At 41.1% G+C, this 18821-nt stretch overlaps 1 protein-coding gene across 1 annotated transcript in view; it reads left to right on the top strand.

Moving 5' to 3' along the window:
• The window catches only part of col5a2a (collagen, type V, alpha 2a), a 43987-nt gene that overhangs the window by 12610 nt on the left and 12556 nt on the right, over nucleotides 1-18821 (top strand). Inside the window, exons 2-23 of the mRNA XM_080902758.1 lie at nucleotides 10248-10469; nucleotides 11000-11019; nucleotides 11120-11152; nucleotides 11248-11280; nucleotides 11555-11608; nucleotides 12493-12585; nucleotides 12678-12749; nucleotides 15565-15609; nucleotides 15700-15753; nucleotides 15909-15962; nucleotides 16439-16492; nucleotides 16582-16635; nucleotides 16830-16883; nucleotides 16977-17021; nucleotides 17308-17361; nucleotides 17452-17496; nucleotides 17836-17889; nucleotides 17993-18091; nucleotides 18184-18228; nucleotides 18314-18412; nucleotides 18498-18551; nucleotides 18650-18757. Of these exons, the coding sequence (XP_080758884.1) occupies nucleotides 10248-10469; nucleotides 11000-11019; nucleotides 11120-11152; nucleotides 11248-11280; nucleotides 11555-11608; nucleotides 12493-12585; nucleotides 12678-12749; nucleotides 15565-15609; nucleotides 15700-15753; nucleotides 15909-15962; nucleotides 16439-16492; nucleotides 16582-16635; nucleotides 16830-16883; nucleotides 16977-17021; nucleotides 17308-17361; nucleotides 17452-17496; nucleotides 17836-17889; nucleotides 17993-18091; nucleotides 18184-18228; nucleotides 18314-18412; nucleotides 18498-18551; nucleotides 18650-18757 (1445 nt within the window). The remainder of the gene's footprint in view (nucleotides 1-10247; nucleotides 10470-10999; nucleotides 11020-11119; nucleotides 11153-11247; nucleotides 11281-11554; nucleotides 11609-12492; nucleotides 12586-12677; nucleotides 12750-15564; nucleotides 15610-15699; nucleotides 15754-15908; nucleotides 15963-16438; nucleotides 16493-16581; nucleotides 16636-16829; nucleotides 16884-16976; nucleotides 17022-17307; nucleotides 17362-17451; nucleotides 17497-17835; nucleotides 17890-17992; nucleotides 18092-18183; nucleotides 18229-18313; nucleotides 18413-18497; nucleotides 18552-18649; nucleotides 18758-18821) is intronic.

Raw genomic sequence — 18821 nt, 5'->3', positions numbered from 1 at the left:
ACCCCCAAGATCCTATATGTATGTGTAATGAGAGTGTGAGTAATGTGAATGTCTAAGTTGTGGGATAAAATTGAGGCAGAGGCAGCCAGAAGGGGACAGGGGGGGGGGGGGTAGCCTCCTCTGCACCCTGGTGACATACCCCTACTCCAAGGCCCTGCATGTGTGGGTGGTTGTGGTGGAGCGGGAAGAGGGAGGCAGCTGGAGATGGGGAGGGAAGGAAGGGAGGGGCAAGTGACCCCTCCCTGGGGCCAGCTCCCCCGCTGACCCCAGTAGGCACCCCCATACTCCGCGACCCGCCAGGGAAAGGGGGCCCAGGCCCATCCAGACCGGGCCCAGTGCAGCAGCGCCCCCCGGCCCCACAGAGCCCGGGACAGTCCACCCAACCCCACCACAGAGAAAACTGCACCCACCCCACCATCCACTCATCTTCCAGACTACATAAGACAATAAACACCCAGGCTGAGATCTTCCTCCACCTCTCCTGTATCTCCCCCTCCTGCAGAGGGAGCTCCTGAAGAGAGGAAAGCTCCTGCAAGATGTGACAATCTCCCCCACCAGTTGAAGAGCCCCCCAGGTGGCTCGACGCACCGGCGGCACCCTGCTCCAGGGCTGGGCCCCCATGCACCCACCCGCCCACAACCCCGGCAACACACCAACCAGGACCCAAGCCCCCGAGGCCCAGTCCGGGTCCCAGCCCAGAGACGGAGCGCCCCCAGAACCTCACGCCCATCCCGGACCCACCCAGGGCCAGCCAGGCTACCAGGTCAGTAACCCACGTCCGTCAGCACAGACCCTCCCCTAGCCCCGCTGCACGCAGCCGCGAGGAAACAGTCACCGGAGAGCCAACAGAGCCCCTAACCGGACATGACCGCTACCCCGGGTTGAGCCCCCCAAGGAAGATGCCTCCGGGGAACCCCCCGACGCCCTAAAGCAGATTATTACATGAAGGAACCTTTTAAAAAAAACAAAAAACAAGCGCGTCCATGCTCACAGGTGTACACACGGGTGATCACACCCACAAACTACACCCTTTTTGGCTCCTACCTCAAAGCACACTGTGTTCTGTTGATCTTATGTGCTGCACAATAATGTTTAACATTTAGTATTTACTGTCATATTCCCATATATCATTGTAATGTTGTTTATTCTATTACTCTTGTTCTCTTCTGCTTGCTTTCTTTTTTCTTTCTCAGCAGGTGATCCAGGTGATTGATATATGCAGTTTTTTTTCTCTGCCCGTTCTGTTGGTTTTTGTCTTTTGCCCTTCTCCCCGTCCCTCTTCTCAGCTGTTTCTCTTTCCCTCTTTCTTTCTCCCCTTCTTTCCCCCAGTCAAGTCTGTCCCGTATTCAGTAAGTGAAAATAAAATAAACAATAAAAGGTGAATCAAATGGACCATTACGGCAAGGCTGGGATGGTCAGTTTGGTAAAGTAAATCCGTTGGGCATCTTTCTTTGCCTTTAGACAACAATTCTGATGGCAAAAGAGCCAAACGGGACAGGCCAAAAAAAAAAAGAAAAAAAAGAAAAGAAAATGCTGCGGCTTTTAAATTTGCTAACATAATCACTTCCATGTATTTATCTAAAAGTCCTCAAACTTTCATTTTAAAGTGAAAAGGGATTGTGAGGAAAGTCACTAAATGGCCTGGAATTTGTGTTGAAAATAAAACTAAGCAGGACAAAAAACAGGAGTGTGGCAGAAACTTCATAAAGATACTGTGTCCTTTGATAGGGATAAGGGTGAAGAAAGGGAGATTGGAGAGCTTGAGGGGGGATATGAGAAAACACAGGCTAATGCGAAGGGAAAAGTGGGATTTAAAATGGAGCCTCCGGCAGCTGCGGGGTTTGAGGAGAGGATGCAGTGTCCTTAAACTGCTGTAGCGCAGAGGTCAAACAAAATGTGGACGCAATAAATCTCTCTTGCCTTCGGGCTTGCTGCTTCTCACAAATGCAGAATCCCTTGTAAAAAGAGAGAGGAAAAAAAGAAAAGCCTCAAAGCTCTTCCCCACCTGAAGAATGATAGTGGCTGGACATGTGCGTTCCATCTTTTAGCATTTACAAGTCAACATGTGAATTATTGGAAGTGTTTCAAGATGAGATGCCCTTGAAATGTTGCACATATACCAGCAGCTTTGTGCAAAAACACTGTTGCTGTTTTCTGACTTTTATGCATGTGACCAGCTTAACTATGTGCTGCCCACATTCATCCGTGTTCTTGCATTTTGAAAACGATGCAAAGATGAGGGAGAGAGAGGAGACAGGCATGTTATGCGAGCACCGCAGTCTGCCCATGAAAATGCAAACAGATGGGTGAAAATGATGTGAGCTGAGGACAGCGTATTTAAAATTTCACAGCGCGGATTTAAAAACTGAACTGTTGTTTAACCCCTACAGTGGTGTCTAACCATGCAGATCATTCTAAATGAATTTTTTTATTGGTATCATCTTAATAACAGAGAAATAAACATCAAGAAATCTATAAAAAAAGTCAACAGCATCATGTTTTTCTCTGGACTTCTTACCTCTATAATAGACTGTAGGTAAAAGATGGTGACATCAGACCAGGTCACATGGTTTGTGACCTACTGCTTTAAAGCCGTTTTGGTTGTGGTTGTTTTTTGTGTTGTTGGGTTTGTTTGTTTTTTCTCGGAGGATTAGAGGTGTCAGCTAATTTTACTCAATTTACTTAGCAAGGTGCATTGGCAGACTGGGTAGGTGTATAAACACAGACGTCCTAATTAGTGCTAACAAATAATTAAAAAACAAAAACATTCAGACGGACTTCTCGGATGGTCATATTATCCATAGTATTTCTGGCTAATATGACAGCATAAACATGAATGAGAATCTTGAACAAGCCGAGTTGATGCAGGTCAGACAGTGACCGACCACCTGTGTCTGCATACACCTCTCAATCAAAGCAGCCACACATTTTATCATGCAAAATTTTAAACCTTAATATGATTTACATGAGGTTATTAAAGTTAATTTCTTCTTTAAAGTTGTACATTTAAAGAAGAGAGTCTGGATATCAACTCATTTTTGGACGCAGCCTGGAGTGGTCATTTTGGGAACAGCAGCAGAGTTTGCCATTTGGAGTCACTCTAGATGTCTGAAGTTCAAGTTGTTGACATTAGCCCATTTCAAATGCAGCAGTAGTTGAATATTTGACCATGAAAACCGATCTTGACAGTGTGTCATGCGAGAAAAGATAGTTTCCTCTTTGCCCTACACAGACCTGCTGGTTTCATCTGGCAGTACTTTTGGTCTATTTAGTTGATAACAATATCACAAAACCAAAACCTCAGTAATTCTCACAGATAACAAATGGCTAAGTGACTCTGCCAGACATCAGACCGTAATGGTTAAACAGTCCAGTCATTTGCTTTTCAGTTAAATGTATATAGAAAGAAAAGTGCCTCTATTACAGTCATAATATAATCCACATTGAAAGAGCGCTGGGGTATGCTACCAATTTATCAGAGTTGGCAAGTACAGTATTCATCCATCAAGGAGGAGGACGAGGCTAAATCATCCAGAAAAAGGCTCACCCAGCACTCTCTGCTTCATTAAATCCTTTTAATCAGAGGTTTATTAGACAAGTTGCTTGTAAATAAATTGCTCTGGCAGCTGAACCAAACCTTGTAGTGGAACTAAAGAATGGAAGAAGAGCATTAAGAAAACAAGCCAGATACAAATTCTGCACTATTTCATTTGAGTCACAGCTACAGTATCTTGTAGTTGTCCAAATTCCAGAGTGCACTTTGCTAGCATTTGGTTTGCACAAACACAAAGGCCTCAAACACTAGCTTTCTTTGTATTCACATGTTTTAATCAGACATCGTGAACAAACTCTGCTGGAAAGAAATTTCCTCTCAGTCATTTTGAGTATACAATCCAGAGTTTATTCCAGCACATCTGGCTGTATGTTCAGTTGATGTAAAACACCAGGGTGCTCTGACCCCTTGTATAAGTTAACTGCCTGCTCTGGTAAACTGGAATGTTTGACATCATCCTTTTTCTTTTGCAGCTTACCTGCTCTTATGAGGACAAACCACAACTATTTATTTATATTAACACATTTGAAAAATCTGGTGAAAAAAACAACTGTTTGTGGCAGTCCGATAATAGTTCCATATACCCTTGATTGTATTTTCGGTGAGGACCACTTTAGTCAAAAGTCGATTCTTATTCCATATGACAATGTGTGCCTTGGGCTTCTGCGTATGCTGGAAGCCTAAGGCATACATTCCTGACTTCCATGTACAAACATGAAGCAACAGTAAGACTCGCCATGACAGAAAAGGGAAAAAAGAAAAAACTATCACTGACAAAGAAAAGGGTTACCATGCAGACCTGTGAAGTATTTGCACTTAAATGATCGTGATCAGCAACGATGAGTGTGAGCACCTCTGTAAAAGGCATTTTGCTGATCTGGAGGATTCGCGCGTATGTTAATATAATTCCACAATCTGTCCAAGGATGAAAAGGAGTAGCTGGGTTAGTGGTGGGTTGCAAAATGGCTTGCAGAGGCAACTGCAACAGAGGGCAGACTAAAGCAACTGAAATGCTGGGTCCTATGTGAAATTTGAGAAATAAGTTTTATCATCTAAGACATCAGTTCATGTGGGCTGGCAGTGTGATCAGCTTTTATCAGCTAATGTACCATGGCCGACCTAAACTAACATTAGGTACAGTTCGTTTTTATGCAGTGTGTTATAATTAGCATCAAGAATAAATGCCTCAATGTTTTACATATTTGATCATAAGTCCATTATTGTCCATAATAACTATTCTGTAATATTTTAAGTACATCCACAAGTGTTTGTGTATTTTCTTTAGCTTGATCAGTGAGCAGCTGGAAGCATCCCGAGAGGACATGAAAACCACATGTTTGACAGGGTGCAAGGATTAAGTGGAAGATTTAATTTAAATCAAACAGCTACACCTGGCAAGGTCTAGAGTCACTTCAAGACTTTGTTGTGCATTTTCACATCCTAATAGCAAGAACGGCCTGTCGGAATGCATCCAGTAAATCTGTCCCCATTCTTATTTTTTGCTTTATCTTTAAATTATAGTCGGTATTTCACAGCAGAAGTCAATGCAGGCAGTTTCAGAGTCATCAGTCAGTGAGATTTAAGACTTGGAACATTAAGAATGATCACACGGTTTGATGGATTAAACATTGATGCTTGTATTCCCGAGTGTGTTGGAATAAATTTGTCTAAATGATAGGTTACGTACTGCACAATGTTGCCATGTGCAATCAGACATCTGCAACATATTTTGATGCAGAAAAGCAAAAATAAACAAAAGAACCTATGTGGTCACGGAGTAAACTGAACATAATCATACTTAGAGCCACAGTATAAAACAAAGACAGACCAGAACACTAATGCTCATTAAGAAATGCAATCTGTTTGGAGTCAGTGTGAGAACACTGCATTGCACTGTTTTTCAAAAGAAGTTAAGAATTCTTCTGATAAGGAGCCAGAAAAAGATTGCCCTTCAGTTGACCTTTGACACTGACCTCAGCAAGAGCCTCAGACTGTGCTGCTGAATCCAAGTCTAAAAACTTCACTGTTTAGCAACTTTCATTTTATCATTCTCAACAGCTTGAAGTCCTGTAATTATAAAGAATTCTCACTCTTGAGCACGATTTCTGTTGTACAGCATAATTATCTCATTATGATAATGTGCCACAAAGACACAAAGGCACACGACCAGTTTGATAGAAGCGACCCCTGCAGCAAACTTAATTAAAACTGAGAAAATGCCACAATGTAAACTCAGTAAATTGCAAATTCAAATTTCCAGCTCTGCCATGGATATGTAACATAAGATGGAGATGAATCCAGTCTAAGGCAACAGAAGCACAAGACATAAAGACAAGGAGCGGGTGATGTGTACTTCAGCAGGACCACAATCGTCCACTGACTGAACACAGGAAGGGAACAGCTCATAGCTGCGGTTGCCTCTTTAAAAGGAAGAGCCAGTGGAGACGGGGACCTGTTGATGGAAAAGCCTAGACATGCAATCATTTTAACTTTCCTGGCCCGAGCTTCCTACCCCTCCCTCGAGATTCAGAGCTTTGTTTGTGAAAGCCGAGGTGAAGAGCATGTTCAGACTAGAGTGTTTCTTCAGCTTTCAAGCCCTGTCAGCATCATACGGTAAATCGTGCACACTGCTGAATATTAAACAGACAGGATGCCTTTTTCTGATGTGTTAAAATGCTAGAGGAAATAAAAGAAGGTAGATTGAGGTATAATCACAGGGTGTCGAATCACGTTGCAGCAAAGCACTGTTGACACGAGAGCCAAAACATTGGGTGTCCTTTTTTTCTTTTTTTACCTATTATGACTCCAGCTCTGGGCTGGGATGGCAAATACCTCAGTCAGTGTTTGTGGAACAGCAACTTTAATGGACAACTTTATCAGTGGACAAGTCGCAGGTTGACCTAAAGGCCATATGCAGCGCGAAGATTTATGTTTGGCCTCGACACTCTGGGCTTTTAGAGCAAGAAAGCACAGCTGCAGCAGAGCCACCCCTCAGCAGCTGTAACTCATCTGCATCTGGATGAGAAATCATAGTTACAGTCCTCATGGTATAAACCATGTCAGCTACGGCAAGTTACTCTGACTGAAAAGAAGGGCTTGTTCAGAACAAAATGTATGATTTTTATAAACTTAACATCAACTGGAAACTATCTTTTAGAAATTAGATGATGCTGTGACTGTCAGTTTAGGCCCTGTACTCATTATTGTTTTTCTAAAAGAGATCAAGGATCCACTTTTAAATGACTCATCATTTCCATAAGTTCATTTTCTAACCCCTCCATTTCTGGCTGCCATAGCTTCTCCCCAAAAGCAGTGTGTTATGAGTGCTTCCATATTAGCCAAGGAAAATCCATAAACTATCCCCTTTTTTTTTCGTTACTCACATCTGCCAAGTACATCACAAAGTAGCTTTCCCAGGTTTTCTCCTGGTGGTTGGTGCGCGTCATGACTTATGAGAAAGGATGTCGGGTTATCTGGCCTATGTCTGGTGAATGATACTAAATGATAGCAGCAGTAGACACGTGAGTCATGTTGAAAAGATCCAGACTCCATGTTTTAAACCAGGAGAGGAAACCGTCTGCCCTGTTAGCTGACTAGTGGAAAGTACAGATCTAGAAGTAGAAAGGGAGCATGCCTTTTCACCGATGTCACAGTCAAACCGTGGCGTCTGTGGAAAAGTGCAGAACCTGCAACGAATTAGCTGAAAGGAGGGGAAAAAGTGACCCCCCCCCCCCTCCCCCCGACTTCCCCCCCTCTTCCTCGGGGCTTGCGGTGGGGTAGTAAAGACCACTCTAAAAACCACACTTCTCTTCCAGTAAATTTCAAATTCTCCCAACACGCAGTGTTTGAAAACTCTCAAACCTGCGCAGGAAAAATTGCTCCCCAGCTCTGTGGCCAACAGCTCTGCCAGACATCCCTGGTTTTATGTCTCTGTATTGAAATGCACTGACGGTACACACAAATTACCTCCAATACCTTTGAGATAACATTTACCTGAATGGAAATTCAACAGAAGCTTGTCTGAGACTTCACGTCAAACTGAATCAGTTAGAAAGAGTTTCTAGTTTGATCTTGTGAAACTGAATACAAGAATGTTTCATTTGAAAAACAGACAAAGTTTTAATTCCAGATATTGAGATCCATTGTTCAAATAGTTCCAAGAAAATGAAGAAAAATGTTCCATGTGAAGTATTGCTTCTCATTTTGGAAGACCACCACCACAGTGTGGGATATAACTGGCTGTTGAGAGGCAGGAAATTTTATTTTTGCACTATGTGTGTTGTTAGTGTCGTCAAATACTTTGTGGTCGATTGAACAGCAACATCTGAGAAAACATACCTTCGGGGTGTGTTTGCTAGTTGGAGTGTTGATCCCCTGTGTGCACAGTTGGTTAGGAGAAACAATCTATGGGTGATGGCTGTTGTACCTCGAGGTCATTTGTACTAGCCTATCATGTCTGGCTGAGTGTGCCTCTTTTTTAAATGTAACTGATGTAACTATGGAAAAAATACCAGATTAAGTTCAAAGTGCCCAAATTATGTTTTGGTTTTTTTTTTGCCATCTTTAAAGTGGGGCTTCAGAGCTTTCTTCCATTACTAAATCTGGGATTTAAATAATCCCGGGACAGCGAAACAATGGATGTGCAGATGCCATTTTTCTTTTGCTAAAAATATCTCAGTCATCAGCAAAGCAAACCAACTGTTAGCACATTACTTGGCTAATGTTGCTAACATTACCATTAGATTTCATTGTGTGGGTTTTTTTTTTTTTTTTTTTAAATAATCAGAATTGTGGAAAATTGAAGGCTGATTTGAAAACAAAGTAATTTAATAATTCTCTAAAGGATACAGATGAAAGTAGATGACAATGCTACTAATTTAAGAAACAGTAGCACCACTCACTGATTATATTGTACACTGTGTAATTTAATAATTTTTTAAGAAGTCTTTGATGCTAGTTGAAACATGCATGGTTAAACTGCAGTTTTGTCATAGCCCTAACTATGCTCATAAACTCAAAGACTAGAGTTACGACACATAACCAATGTTGCCTTGACAGAGACAGGAGAGGATTACATTATACCAAAATCAGTAAAGTAAAGTAAGGATGCTATTGCAAAAAACCCCTGGGATTTCTTTTATATTTTTATTTTTTAAAAACTCTGTTCTTTTGAACCACAAGAACACATAACATAGATCTGCACCTGCTTTCATATTGTATATATGTAGTTCCAGCAGTCATTTGTGATAAAATATATAACTAAAGTAATATCAGCTGGTAGGAAAGAAAACAGCAGCAGTAGTACAGTGTAAAGGGGGTCATTCCACACCATTGTCTGAGATATTACCCAAATCACTGCTTCCCATCCTTGTGAGATTAGATGTAATGAGCTTAAGAGTGTCTGATTACACGGTGCATTTGTACAGAATCCAAGTCCGATTTCAAAGGTCCCAATGTTGATGGTGGATTGTTGAAGAGTTAAGCAATACTCATATTCTCAAGCTATCATTAACTTGCGTTGATCTTGTAAGGAGAATCTCAACATATCTCACAGATATGTTGAGGGTCTCTTCATTTCGTCACAGAAGGTTCGGCTGCTGGACTGCACTGATAGCCATGACTGATCTATTATTAATGGAATTCCCGAAAATATGTTTTTGTTTTTAATTACTTGATTTATCATTTTATTGAATTCTTTGACCATTTTTTATTAACCAAGTTGAAAATCTATAGTGATTTTTTTTTTTTACTGCCTTCAGATATTCATCTCTACATGACTTCTGAAAAATGTTACTTCACATAGAATCAAATGTTGGTACATATGGAACAATGTTTTTCTATTTGATCCTCAAATGTCATCATAGGTGTCAAATTTTCATACTGATCTGACTATAACAAATATAGAGATCATAAAACTGTTTCATGTAAATGCCATGAGATGTTCATTAAAGAGCATCTCAATGTGTACTTCACATAATAAGCCACGTTTTACTTTAGTTTATTGGCATATTTCAGTCTTCCTGTACATCTGTGATGACAAATACATGTGTGGAAAATATATTGAGAACTACAGAAAAGCTGAAAGAATGCGTGAAGTGCCACTCTGATTTGCGTTTGAGTCACCTCTTTGCAACTTCCTGCATCCTGCAGCTGGGTAACCTGACTTACCTGCTGTCTAAAGCTTAGAGCTGCCACCTGCTGTTCGTATCAGGAACAGGTAAAGGTTTCAGAGCGTCTGCAGACCTGAAAGACCTGGGCTCATGTTTACAGAACGTGCCAGATGTCTGTTGAAGCCAGACAAACCACATCTACATTTCTTTCTCTTTTTTCTGACCAGAACTCTTTTTTTTATATTATTTATTAATATTTGGGGGGATTTTTAAGAATAACAGTTGGTATTTAGCTGGCAGCATGGTGCATTATTATTGAATAAACAGTTGTTTGTTAACTCATAAAGCAATCTCTGAACTAAATTGAATAATTGGCTTTATGGGAGAAACTCATAGGTGGCTGCAGGTTTTTCTCTTTTGAAAAAGAGTCAAATTTCTGAGATGCTGCTTCTGGAGGAAATGATCTCATGTCTAACTGCTGGAGACTTTACCCCGACAGCGAATCACGTTTTCCAGACGTTTTCCAAGAGCTGTTCTTCAGTGGTTTTGTTTTGTATTCAACTGACACAAATTCCACCTTCCAGGAGATGACATGGACTGCACGGCAGACGGCCAGGTGTACACAAACAGGGACATCTGGAAGCCAGAGCCATGCCGGATCTGTGTTTGTGACAACGGGCAGGTCCTGTGCGATGAAATTCAGTGTGACGATCTGAGTAACTGTGAGAAGATGTACATCCCAGATGGCGAGTGCTGCCCCGTGTGTCAGACTGACTCATCAAGCAGCGGTGGGACGGGGAGTTTTGGTGAGCCTGAACCTTTTGTCTGTGTTTGTGGAATTGAAGAAGAATGTTTTTTATTTAATCTGGTTGGTAGAAGACACGGTGATTCAAAGAAAGGCCTTCTCAGATCTTTATCACGCTTTAACACAAATTTAATCCCAAAGAGAGGGCAAGAAATTAAACAGCATCGATTAAATAAACCTTCCCTACCATGTAGTTCAAAGCTTTCAGAAATAAAAGCTATAACAGCAGATTGTTTGGGTTTTTTAGTTTTGACAGGCTGCCAAATAATCTACTGAGATGATGTATGAATTACTGCTGCCAGCAGCCTGCTGCACATCAGTAGCCTCACACTAAGAATGACTGACAACCGATTAATTGTTTTACTCGTCTATTTTGCTTTTGACTGACCTGCGTGTTTATCCCATAATGATTAATGAATTTCTTTGGAGCTGTTTCAGTATATGCTGCCTACTGAGTTGTTACACTGATGATTTGTCTGCATATTCCTTACATGTTTCTTCCTTACAATTTTTCTATGTTTCCTCCTATAGATGGGGGTAGAATTTACAAGGTAGGCCAGTTTTGTGATCCTATACTTTATGTTCGCTCTGACTTCCACTGTCATGTCGTGTGAGTCTGAAAGTTGTTGTCACTTCTTATTGTTTGCGCAGGGTCAGAAGGGAGAACCTGGAGATGTTCCAGTTGTGAGTGTTTCCTACATTTAAACCTGCTTAACTGACAATTTTAAATCCAAAAACGTAGCAGGATGAAACTGATGTGTTTGATGATTTCCCTGCAGGTGACTGGTATCAGAGGCCGCCCTGGACCTATGGTGAGCATCTTTTTTTCTTTCTTTACCGGCAGGATTTACCAAAAAGAACATTGCTAATGTTCATCCACCACAGTTGACACTAGATGGCATGAGAGGACAGCCGCATCCTGCATAACTTCACCTTAAAAGGAGGTCTACACAGCAGGATAGGCCTCCAGTCAGCTGGGTCACGGTGGCAATTCAAGCCGTGCCAAGCGTGCTCATTGTTTTGATGTTACTGCAGAAGTGTCAGGGTCAGATTTTTTTTATTGATTCTTCTTGTCTATTCTGACAGGGACCTCCCGGCTCACCAGGAGAAAGAGGATCACACGGACCCAAAGGAAGGCCTGTAGGTCACATCAACAAGCATTCACAGACAACTTAAGAACAGAATATAAAAAGCATGAAGATAGGAAGATAGAAAATCTGACCTTTTCCTGTTACCAGAGCATCACATCCTTCCTCATTTTTTTCTGGCAGGACCTTTAGAGAACACGTGGGTTTGCACAAAATAACAAACCACAGTAGTATTTATTACCTTAATCAAGACAACGCCATCACTTTATTGTGTCTTTCTCCATTAGACTACGGCAACACTAACAATATTTATCATCTTGCATCATATGCAAGCTATAAATAAGGATGTCATGTCTGTATTATCGGTTTGAAACACCCACTTCGCTATAATTCACATGACATTTGAGCTTTTTCATTACTGGGTCATGAGAATGGATCCTCACTAACTCACTCAGCTTAAAGCCCATTCGGTTCAAGGACAAGTGACTAACGGTCAAAAAGTGATGTAATGTGGAAATTTGATCTATGATGTGCTTAGCAAGCAAAGACGTGGCAGCATGATGAATGAATGTGCTCTGCTTGGTGGAGTTTCAGCAGAGTTGAGGGCAGCATTTTGCTGGTGATTTATTAATACATAACCAATGGTTTTCCTGTTGCACACGCTTTACAGCTCGCAGTTCATAAACAAATGAAAATTAAGTTTAGGTACATCTGTTTTATTATTTTCTTATTGAAGTCAGTGACATGTTCTAGAACACCTTCTGGCTTTACTAACTAATTGATTGGTCTTCATTTGCATCTTTACAATAAAATCCAAATAAGAGCTGAAACCCACTGCTGAAAGGAATAAATCAATATGTGTGTAAATCAGTGTGAGCAGTTTTAAAAATACCTTTTAAAAAGTAAATTAAACTCTCTCTCTCGTTTACTCTCCAGGGAATACGGGGCCCTCAGGGCTTTGACGGCGAGCCTGGCATACCAGGTCAGCCTGGTGAACCAGGACCTCCAGGGCATCCATCACACCCAGGGGTGAGCCAATAAACAGAAACACTAGAGTTTAAACTGCAGGCATCCGTGTCAAGCCTTACATGGTAAGCTAACCTGCAGTGTTTTACCTGCAGGGCCTTGGAGCCCAGATGGCTGGAGTGACTGACTCAAAAACAGGACCCATGGCCATGTTGAGTGGCTCCAGGGTAAGAGCATGACAGCACTAATATGGACCGACCTTAACTGGATGTTTAATTAAATCCTTCAGCTGAAAAGCACCAAACTGACGCACCTATTTATCTCAAGAAATTAGCTTTGTTCCTGAGTGGATAACTTTTTTTCCCCACTTGAAGCTTTGGCAGAAAACTTTGGCACCAGTCTAGAACAGGTGTTCTCATTTCTTGGAGTTTCCCTAATACGTCTAGTACTTAATTAAATAAAGCTCCAAGCTCCAATAAAGCTCCTATGTTTTGCTAATTATGGATAAAATATAATTAAATAATGGTGTTATATTTTCATTAACTCTATTACTTTGCAGTTCCACATCTTCTGTGAGTTCCTTCGTCTTTTCTGTCTCACTCTGTATCTCCCTCTTGTTCAGTCTTTGGCAGTTTCTAAAAGAAAAATGAAAAGAGCCACTTTTGAAATTTCTTTTCACTTTGGGTTTGCAGCCTGTCCAAACAATGTGACCTGCAGGAATTAAGATATGAAAAGATGTGGTTAAAATGCATGTGTGTGCTGTAAACTTTGTCATTGAATTATGAAATAGTGCCTCTTCAAAGTCATAAAAAGGTTTAATTAAATAAACCTTCTTATGGCAAAAAGTTGATCATTAGTCACTTTATTCAGCGTTTCCAGACATGCATATGGTGCATATTTTATTAAGCACTTTGACTGTTCACCGTTGCATTTACGCCAATACTGAAAGGTCAGAGTTCACATATTGTCTTTGTATCATTTAAAGTCCGCCCCATGTCAGTTTGTCGTTTTGCTGTAATGCTCCACTTTGATCCCAATAATAGGAGAAGACAACAAGCTAATGCTACTGTTACTTACTTGTGGATTAGGGCTAATTTATGTTGATGCATTGGGGTCAGTTTCCTTCTGCAGCAACGACATCAAGAGAAGCAATAGGGATGCCATTCACTTCCATAACGTCCACTATGGATTCTGTCTTATTTGCAGAGAGAATAAAGTCATGAGAACAACCATAACAGCAAGATACTGAACCCCAAGTTGCTCTGCATTCGTTGCAGTATGAATGTGTGTGAATGTCAGATAGTAAGCATATAGAAAAGAAGCGCTTGTATCAATGCCTGAATGAGGCATGTTGTATAAAGTGCTTTGAGTGCTAGAGTGGAGTAGAAAAACATTCCATAAGAAGCAATCCATTTATTAACAGCTCAAACACAAACAGAAGCGCACTTTGATCTTCACATACGCTTACCTCCAGACAGGCTTCAACAAATACAACACTAAGTAGACCTGTCTGCAAAACTTTGCACTGCACCAGTGCAATGCGATGGTGGAGCTTTGATTTACTTCACATTTCGGGTGCAGTTGACTAGTCAGCAGCTGATTAAACATGTTAAACGTTGATGATGAAGAAACACGGTGAGCACAGAACTGGAGCTGGTCCTCTCTGAGTCTTCATGTCAGCAGCATGTTGCGCCCTCCCCCGTTTTCCCACAGTGCATCCTGGCGTTCTCTCTTCCTCACCAGCAGCACCTCCTGTTTCCTCCTCCTCTGCAGGCACCTCCGCTGCTTCTGTGTCTCCTGATCCTGAATGTTTAAAATCCAGTAATGCACCCTGCCTCGGGTTGTTTCCAGTACTCTCTCGCCTCACTCTCTGCAGGTGTTCACCACCCCCTCCCAGGAGCAGCCCACGAGCTTTGCCGTGTCAGAAACACTCAGAAACAATCAGAAACAATCTTGCCCTTATCAACCTCACTCAGCGAGTCCCTTTTCCCCGCTTTTCCCCTGCTCTGCTTACTAACCCCACACCTCCAGGTCTGTTGTTCGCTTCCTCAGTGAAGGGCTCAGGGAAGAAATCCCAGCCTCCTGGAACATCCCATGCCTGCGTGTGAGCAAACAGGAAGTCAGTTGGCGGGAATCTCATTTGAGCATGCTCTCTGTGGACTGTCTGCGCCTTCACTCTGTGAAAAAGATTTAAAAAAAAAAAAAAGTCCAAATATGTGGAGCAAATTGAACTGGGCTTTCTTCTAAATATTGTTCTTAACTAAGCTTTTCAATAACTGCAGATATTTTTAGAAAAAGTATGAATCGATGGCCGAAGGAGTAAAACCTCCTGACTAGAAAGCCTCCCAGTAACTTCAAATGGTTTTGAGATGAGCCCCTGTTCTTTATTGTGATACAAGTTATAATTTATTATCTAATTATAATCTTTTATCTAATGTTATTACCCAATTCATATGTAAGTTAATAAACAAAGTAAATTAAGTACTACTTCCCAAAACATTATGCTAATTAAACATAAAGATTACAACTTTATGAGGTTTCACACATTTTTGTGTTTCCTGAACAGCTAATGAAACAAATCTATTTCATTATTTTATATCTTTGTTATTTTTTTTATTGTATTTCTTAACACTTAATGTCTGTTAGATATTTGTCTTGTTTAACTTTCATTTTCTTAAGTGTTGCAAATACCTAAATAAATAATGACAATAAAAATGAGTGTGTGCTTGTGTCTCCTAATTTGCATTTGGTCATTTAGATGAGTTAGCAGGATATATATGTAAATGATATTTAGATCTGCAGTAAGTAAATTATATAGAAGACTTTACAGCAGCATGATCTCGCTATAGAAACAGCTACTGTTTCTGTGCACACCCACAGAGTGTCTACTATCACATAGGTGTCATAAGTATCTCTGTGAATGGAAGTAATTCACTTGATTTTTAACTGCTGCAACAAAAAAGACGAACATAAATAGATATATTAACTTAATAGTTTTTGAATAAAACACATTTAACTGATCTGACGTTGTCTTTGTTTCAGGGAGAGAACGGAGCAAGAGGACCTCCTGGGCCGAATGGATCACCTGTAAGTTTGCAACATTTTTATTAATACTGGAGTGGCATTTTATTATTTAGTAGTTCTTCCTGTTTTGAATGTTTTATCCTTCATTTTAAGGGTCAAGCTGGACCACAAGGATCTCCTGGAGATGTTGGTGATCCTGGACATATGGTACTCTAACTTCAAGCATGCATTTTCTCTGTTCCTATATTTTCATTTACTTAATGTTATTTGATTTTTTTGTTTTTGGTAAGCTGCTCATTAGAGAAAATTTTGCTGTCAGAATGATGGGCTGTTGCTGAGTGTTTGCAATCTGTGTTTGTCAGGGTTCACCAGGGCAGAGAGGACCTGAGGGCCCTCCGGGGAAGCCAGGTGAAGATGTAAGTTAGCTTTGAGATGTTTGTCTGCCTCGACTTGTGAAACTTTAGAGAATTAAAAAAAACAAAAACAAAAAAACGATTGTACTTTATTACGGAAATTGATCATTTCAGTAGAAGGGGGCAAGGTGAGTGGCCACCATTTATACAAAAGGTGGCTTAAAAGAAAGAGGAAAGGAAATAAACTGGCGATGACAGAGAATGAACTGAGAATCTGCAGGAAGACTGATAAGGATCATTTGGAATTGAATCATGCAAAGTGCACAAATTAAAATGTGGAGTTGGAAATGAATAATATGGTTCCCCTGTAAAGGTATACATGCTTTGATAAATTACAAAATAATAAAATCTGTCACTTTAGATGTTTATAGGTCTTACACGGTACACCTCAAGAACATTAGAAGCACCAACAGAAACACAGAACCCAACATAGAAAGACGTTTTACAGTCTAATGTGAAAATGTCATTTCCCCACACAGGGAGAATCAGGCAAAGCAGGAAATAGTGGAGAAGTTGGATTCCCTGGATCAGCAGTAAGCTTTAAATTAATAAAAATTAAATCCTGTGCTTTTTAAAATGATTATTATTAGAAAAAACTAATAATGTTCTACTGTGGTTTTAGGGGCCTAGAGGATTTCCTGGAACACCTGGGCCTCCAGGCCTGAAGGGTCACAGAGTGAGTAATCCTTGTTAGAAGCACTTTAAAACAAGTACCAGTGGTATGATGATGAAGTGAACTGACTTCACTTTGCTTTAAACTCTGTCATTCACTTTCTCCATGTTTCCTTAAGAGTAAAGTCAGTGTGCTTAGCCCAGCTCTGCATACACAACATAAAACAGTATGTGAGTCTTTTTCTATCTTATTAACAGGGCCACAGTGGACCTCTTGGACCAAAAGGTGAAACTGGAGCTGTTGGATCCAAGGTATAACTGATGTCAAATCGACGGTCTGTCAGTTTGTGCCACTGGTGGATTAGATGGTTTCCATTAAACACTTTGTTTTGTGTCTTTTTGCAGGGTGCCACAGGGCCCAGCGGTCCAATGGGAGCACCTGGACCTATGGTAAGCTATTCTTAAAGTTTCTGTTGCTTGTTTTTAGTCTCCACAGAGCCAGTAAATGCTCAGAAACCAAGTGACAGTAACAAATTGCCTGGAGCAGCCCCGTGCAGATGATGCAGTTTATTATTCTTTTAAGCAGGCGTGGACTTCAGTGTCGGCTGCTTTTGGATTCTGCTCTCATTTTGAATCAACTAAACATGTATTCACTTTCCTGTAACTAAAGCTTTTCACCTTAAACCTTTGCATAAATAAAAAATAGGTGTAATTTATCACTCTCTGTGGATAACAGGGTCCTGCAGGGATGCCGGGCGAGAGAGGACGCCCTGGACCAGGTGGTATAGCGGTAAGGGCGATGACACCACCTGTGTGTGTGTATGTGTATATGTGTATATATTACTCTGACTTTTGAACCAAACTGATGTTTACCTTGCAGGGTAAGCGTGGTCCTCCTGGTAATATCGGGAAATCTGGTCCGATGGTAAGTCGCAATATGCTGTGTTTTACTTTTGTGAGTTTACTGTGCACCAAAAAGACTAGCATGACTTTTTGGAAATCCAAATTAGATGCTTAGGTTAAACTGAGGAAAATATATTTGGGTTGCAATCATCAGTCTTATTTTAAACATGTTTATGTGTTACTCCAAATAAACATATGTGAACTAGCCACATGAGCAATAACGGACACAGAAAAGTAGTGATACTTGCATGGTTGCTGTGCCCTGTTGTATGTCAGCAACCATTATGTTTGCATAATTTTAGATGTGAATTGGGTGATGAAGTTACAGTAACATCCTACTGTCAATACTCTTTCTTAACAGGGCCCCTTGGGTCTCAGTGGATCACCTGGATATCCAGGGGCCCCAGGTATGAAGGTAAGTAACAAAGAACATAGCTATTTGCTCTTTTATGCTTTCAAAGCCAAACATATCACTTTTATTGTTTATATTAATTGTTCTTGGCTTTTGTTTTCCACAGGGACAGCCTGGCCCCACAGGTGTCCGAGGTCCAGAGGGGGCACAAGGACAGAGAGGAGAGACCGGTCATCAGGGGAGACCTGGCCCCATTGGCATCAGGGTTAATTTCTTACTTTGTCCATACTTACACGCCACACTTTCACTTTTGCGCATTGATTTAATTTTCTAATTAGAGAGTTTCTATGTTCACAGGGGCCCATGGGAACAGATGGAGGCCCAGGTTCCAAAGGACCAGTTGTAAGTTAACACTTATTTACTCCAGGCTTGTTATTATTAAGACTAAGTGAAGTCACAAAAAGAAACACGTTTTAATTTCTTACAGGGTACTGTTGGTCCGCAAGGTTCAGGCGGCCATCTTGGGCCCCGTGGCCCACCAGGACCTCAGGGAAGCACTGGTCAACCTGGGATCAAAGGACAACTGGTAAAAGGCCTCAGAGTTTGAACTGTAACAGTAAGCTATCGCTTTATGTGCAGGAGACTCACATTTTTGCATTTCTGTGTCAAAGGGAGATGTTGGTGTTGGGGGATTTAAAGGAGAAGCTGGACCTAAAGGGGAACCGGTAAGATTCAGATCAAATAGTCAAACTGATGCAGATTGCATTATAAATCCAGACTTGCCTCTTACTCAGTCTTCTTGTTCCATGTGTTGATTTTCTAGGGTCCGCCTGGTTCCCAGGGAGTGATCGGACCTCAAGGTGAGGAAGGAAAGCGAGGACTACGTGGAGATCCCGGCTCTGTTGGGCCTCCTGGTCCTGTCGGTGAAAGAGTAAGCCTGGATTCTGCTTCCTACTCTAACACTCACCTTTCACGTAGTTCCTCTTCCAGGGCAG

This window comes from Rhamphochromis sp. 'chilingali', assembly GCF_963969265.1.
Source record: "Rhamphochromis sp. 'chilingali' genome assembly, chromosome: 14".
In the NCBI taxonomy this organism is placed as follows: domain Eukaryota; kingdom Metazoa; phylum Chordata; class Actinopteri; order Cichliformes; family Cichlidae; genus Rhamphochromis; species Rhamphochromis sp. 'chilingali'.
The sequence above is the reverse complement of the archived record's forward strand: the minus strand, read 5'-3'. Positions and strand labels throughout refer to the sequence as shown.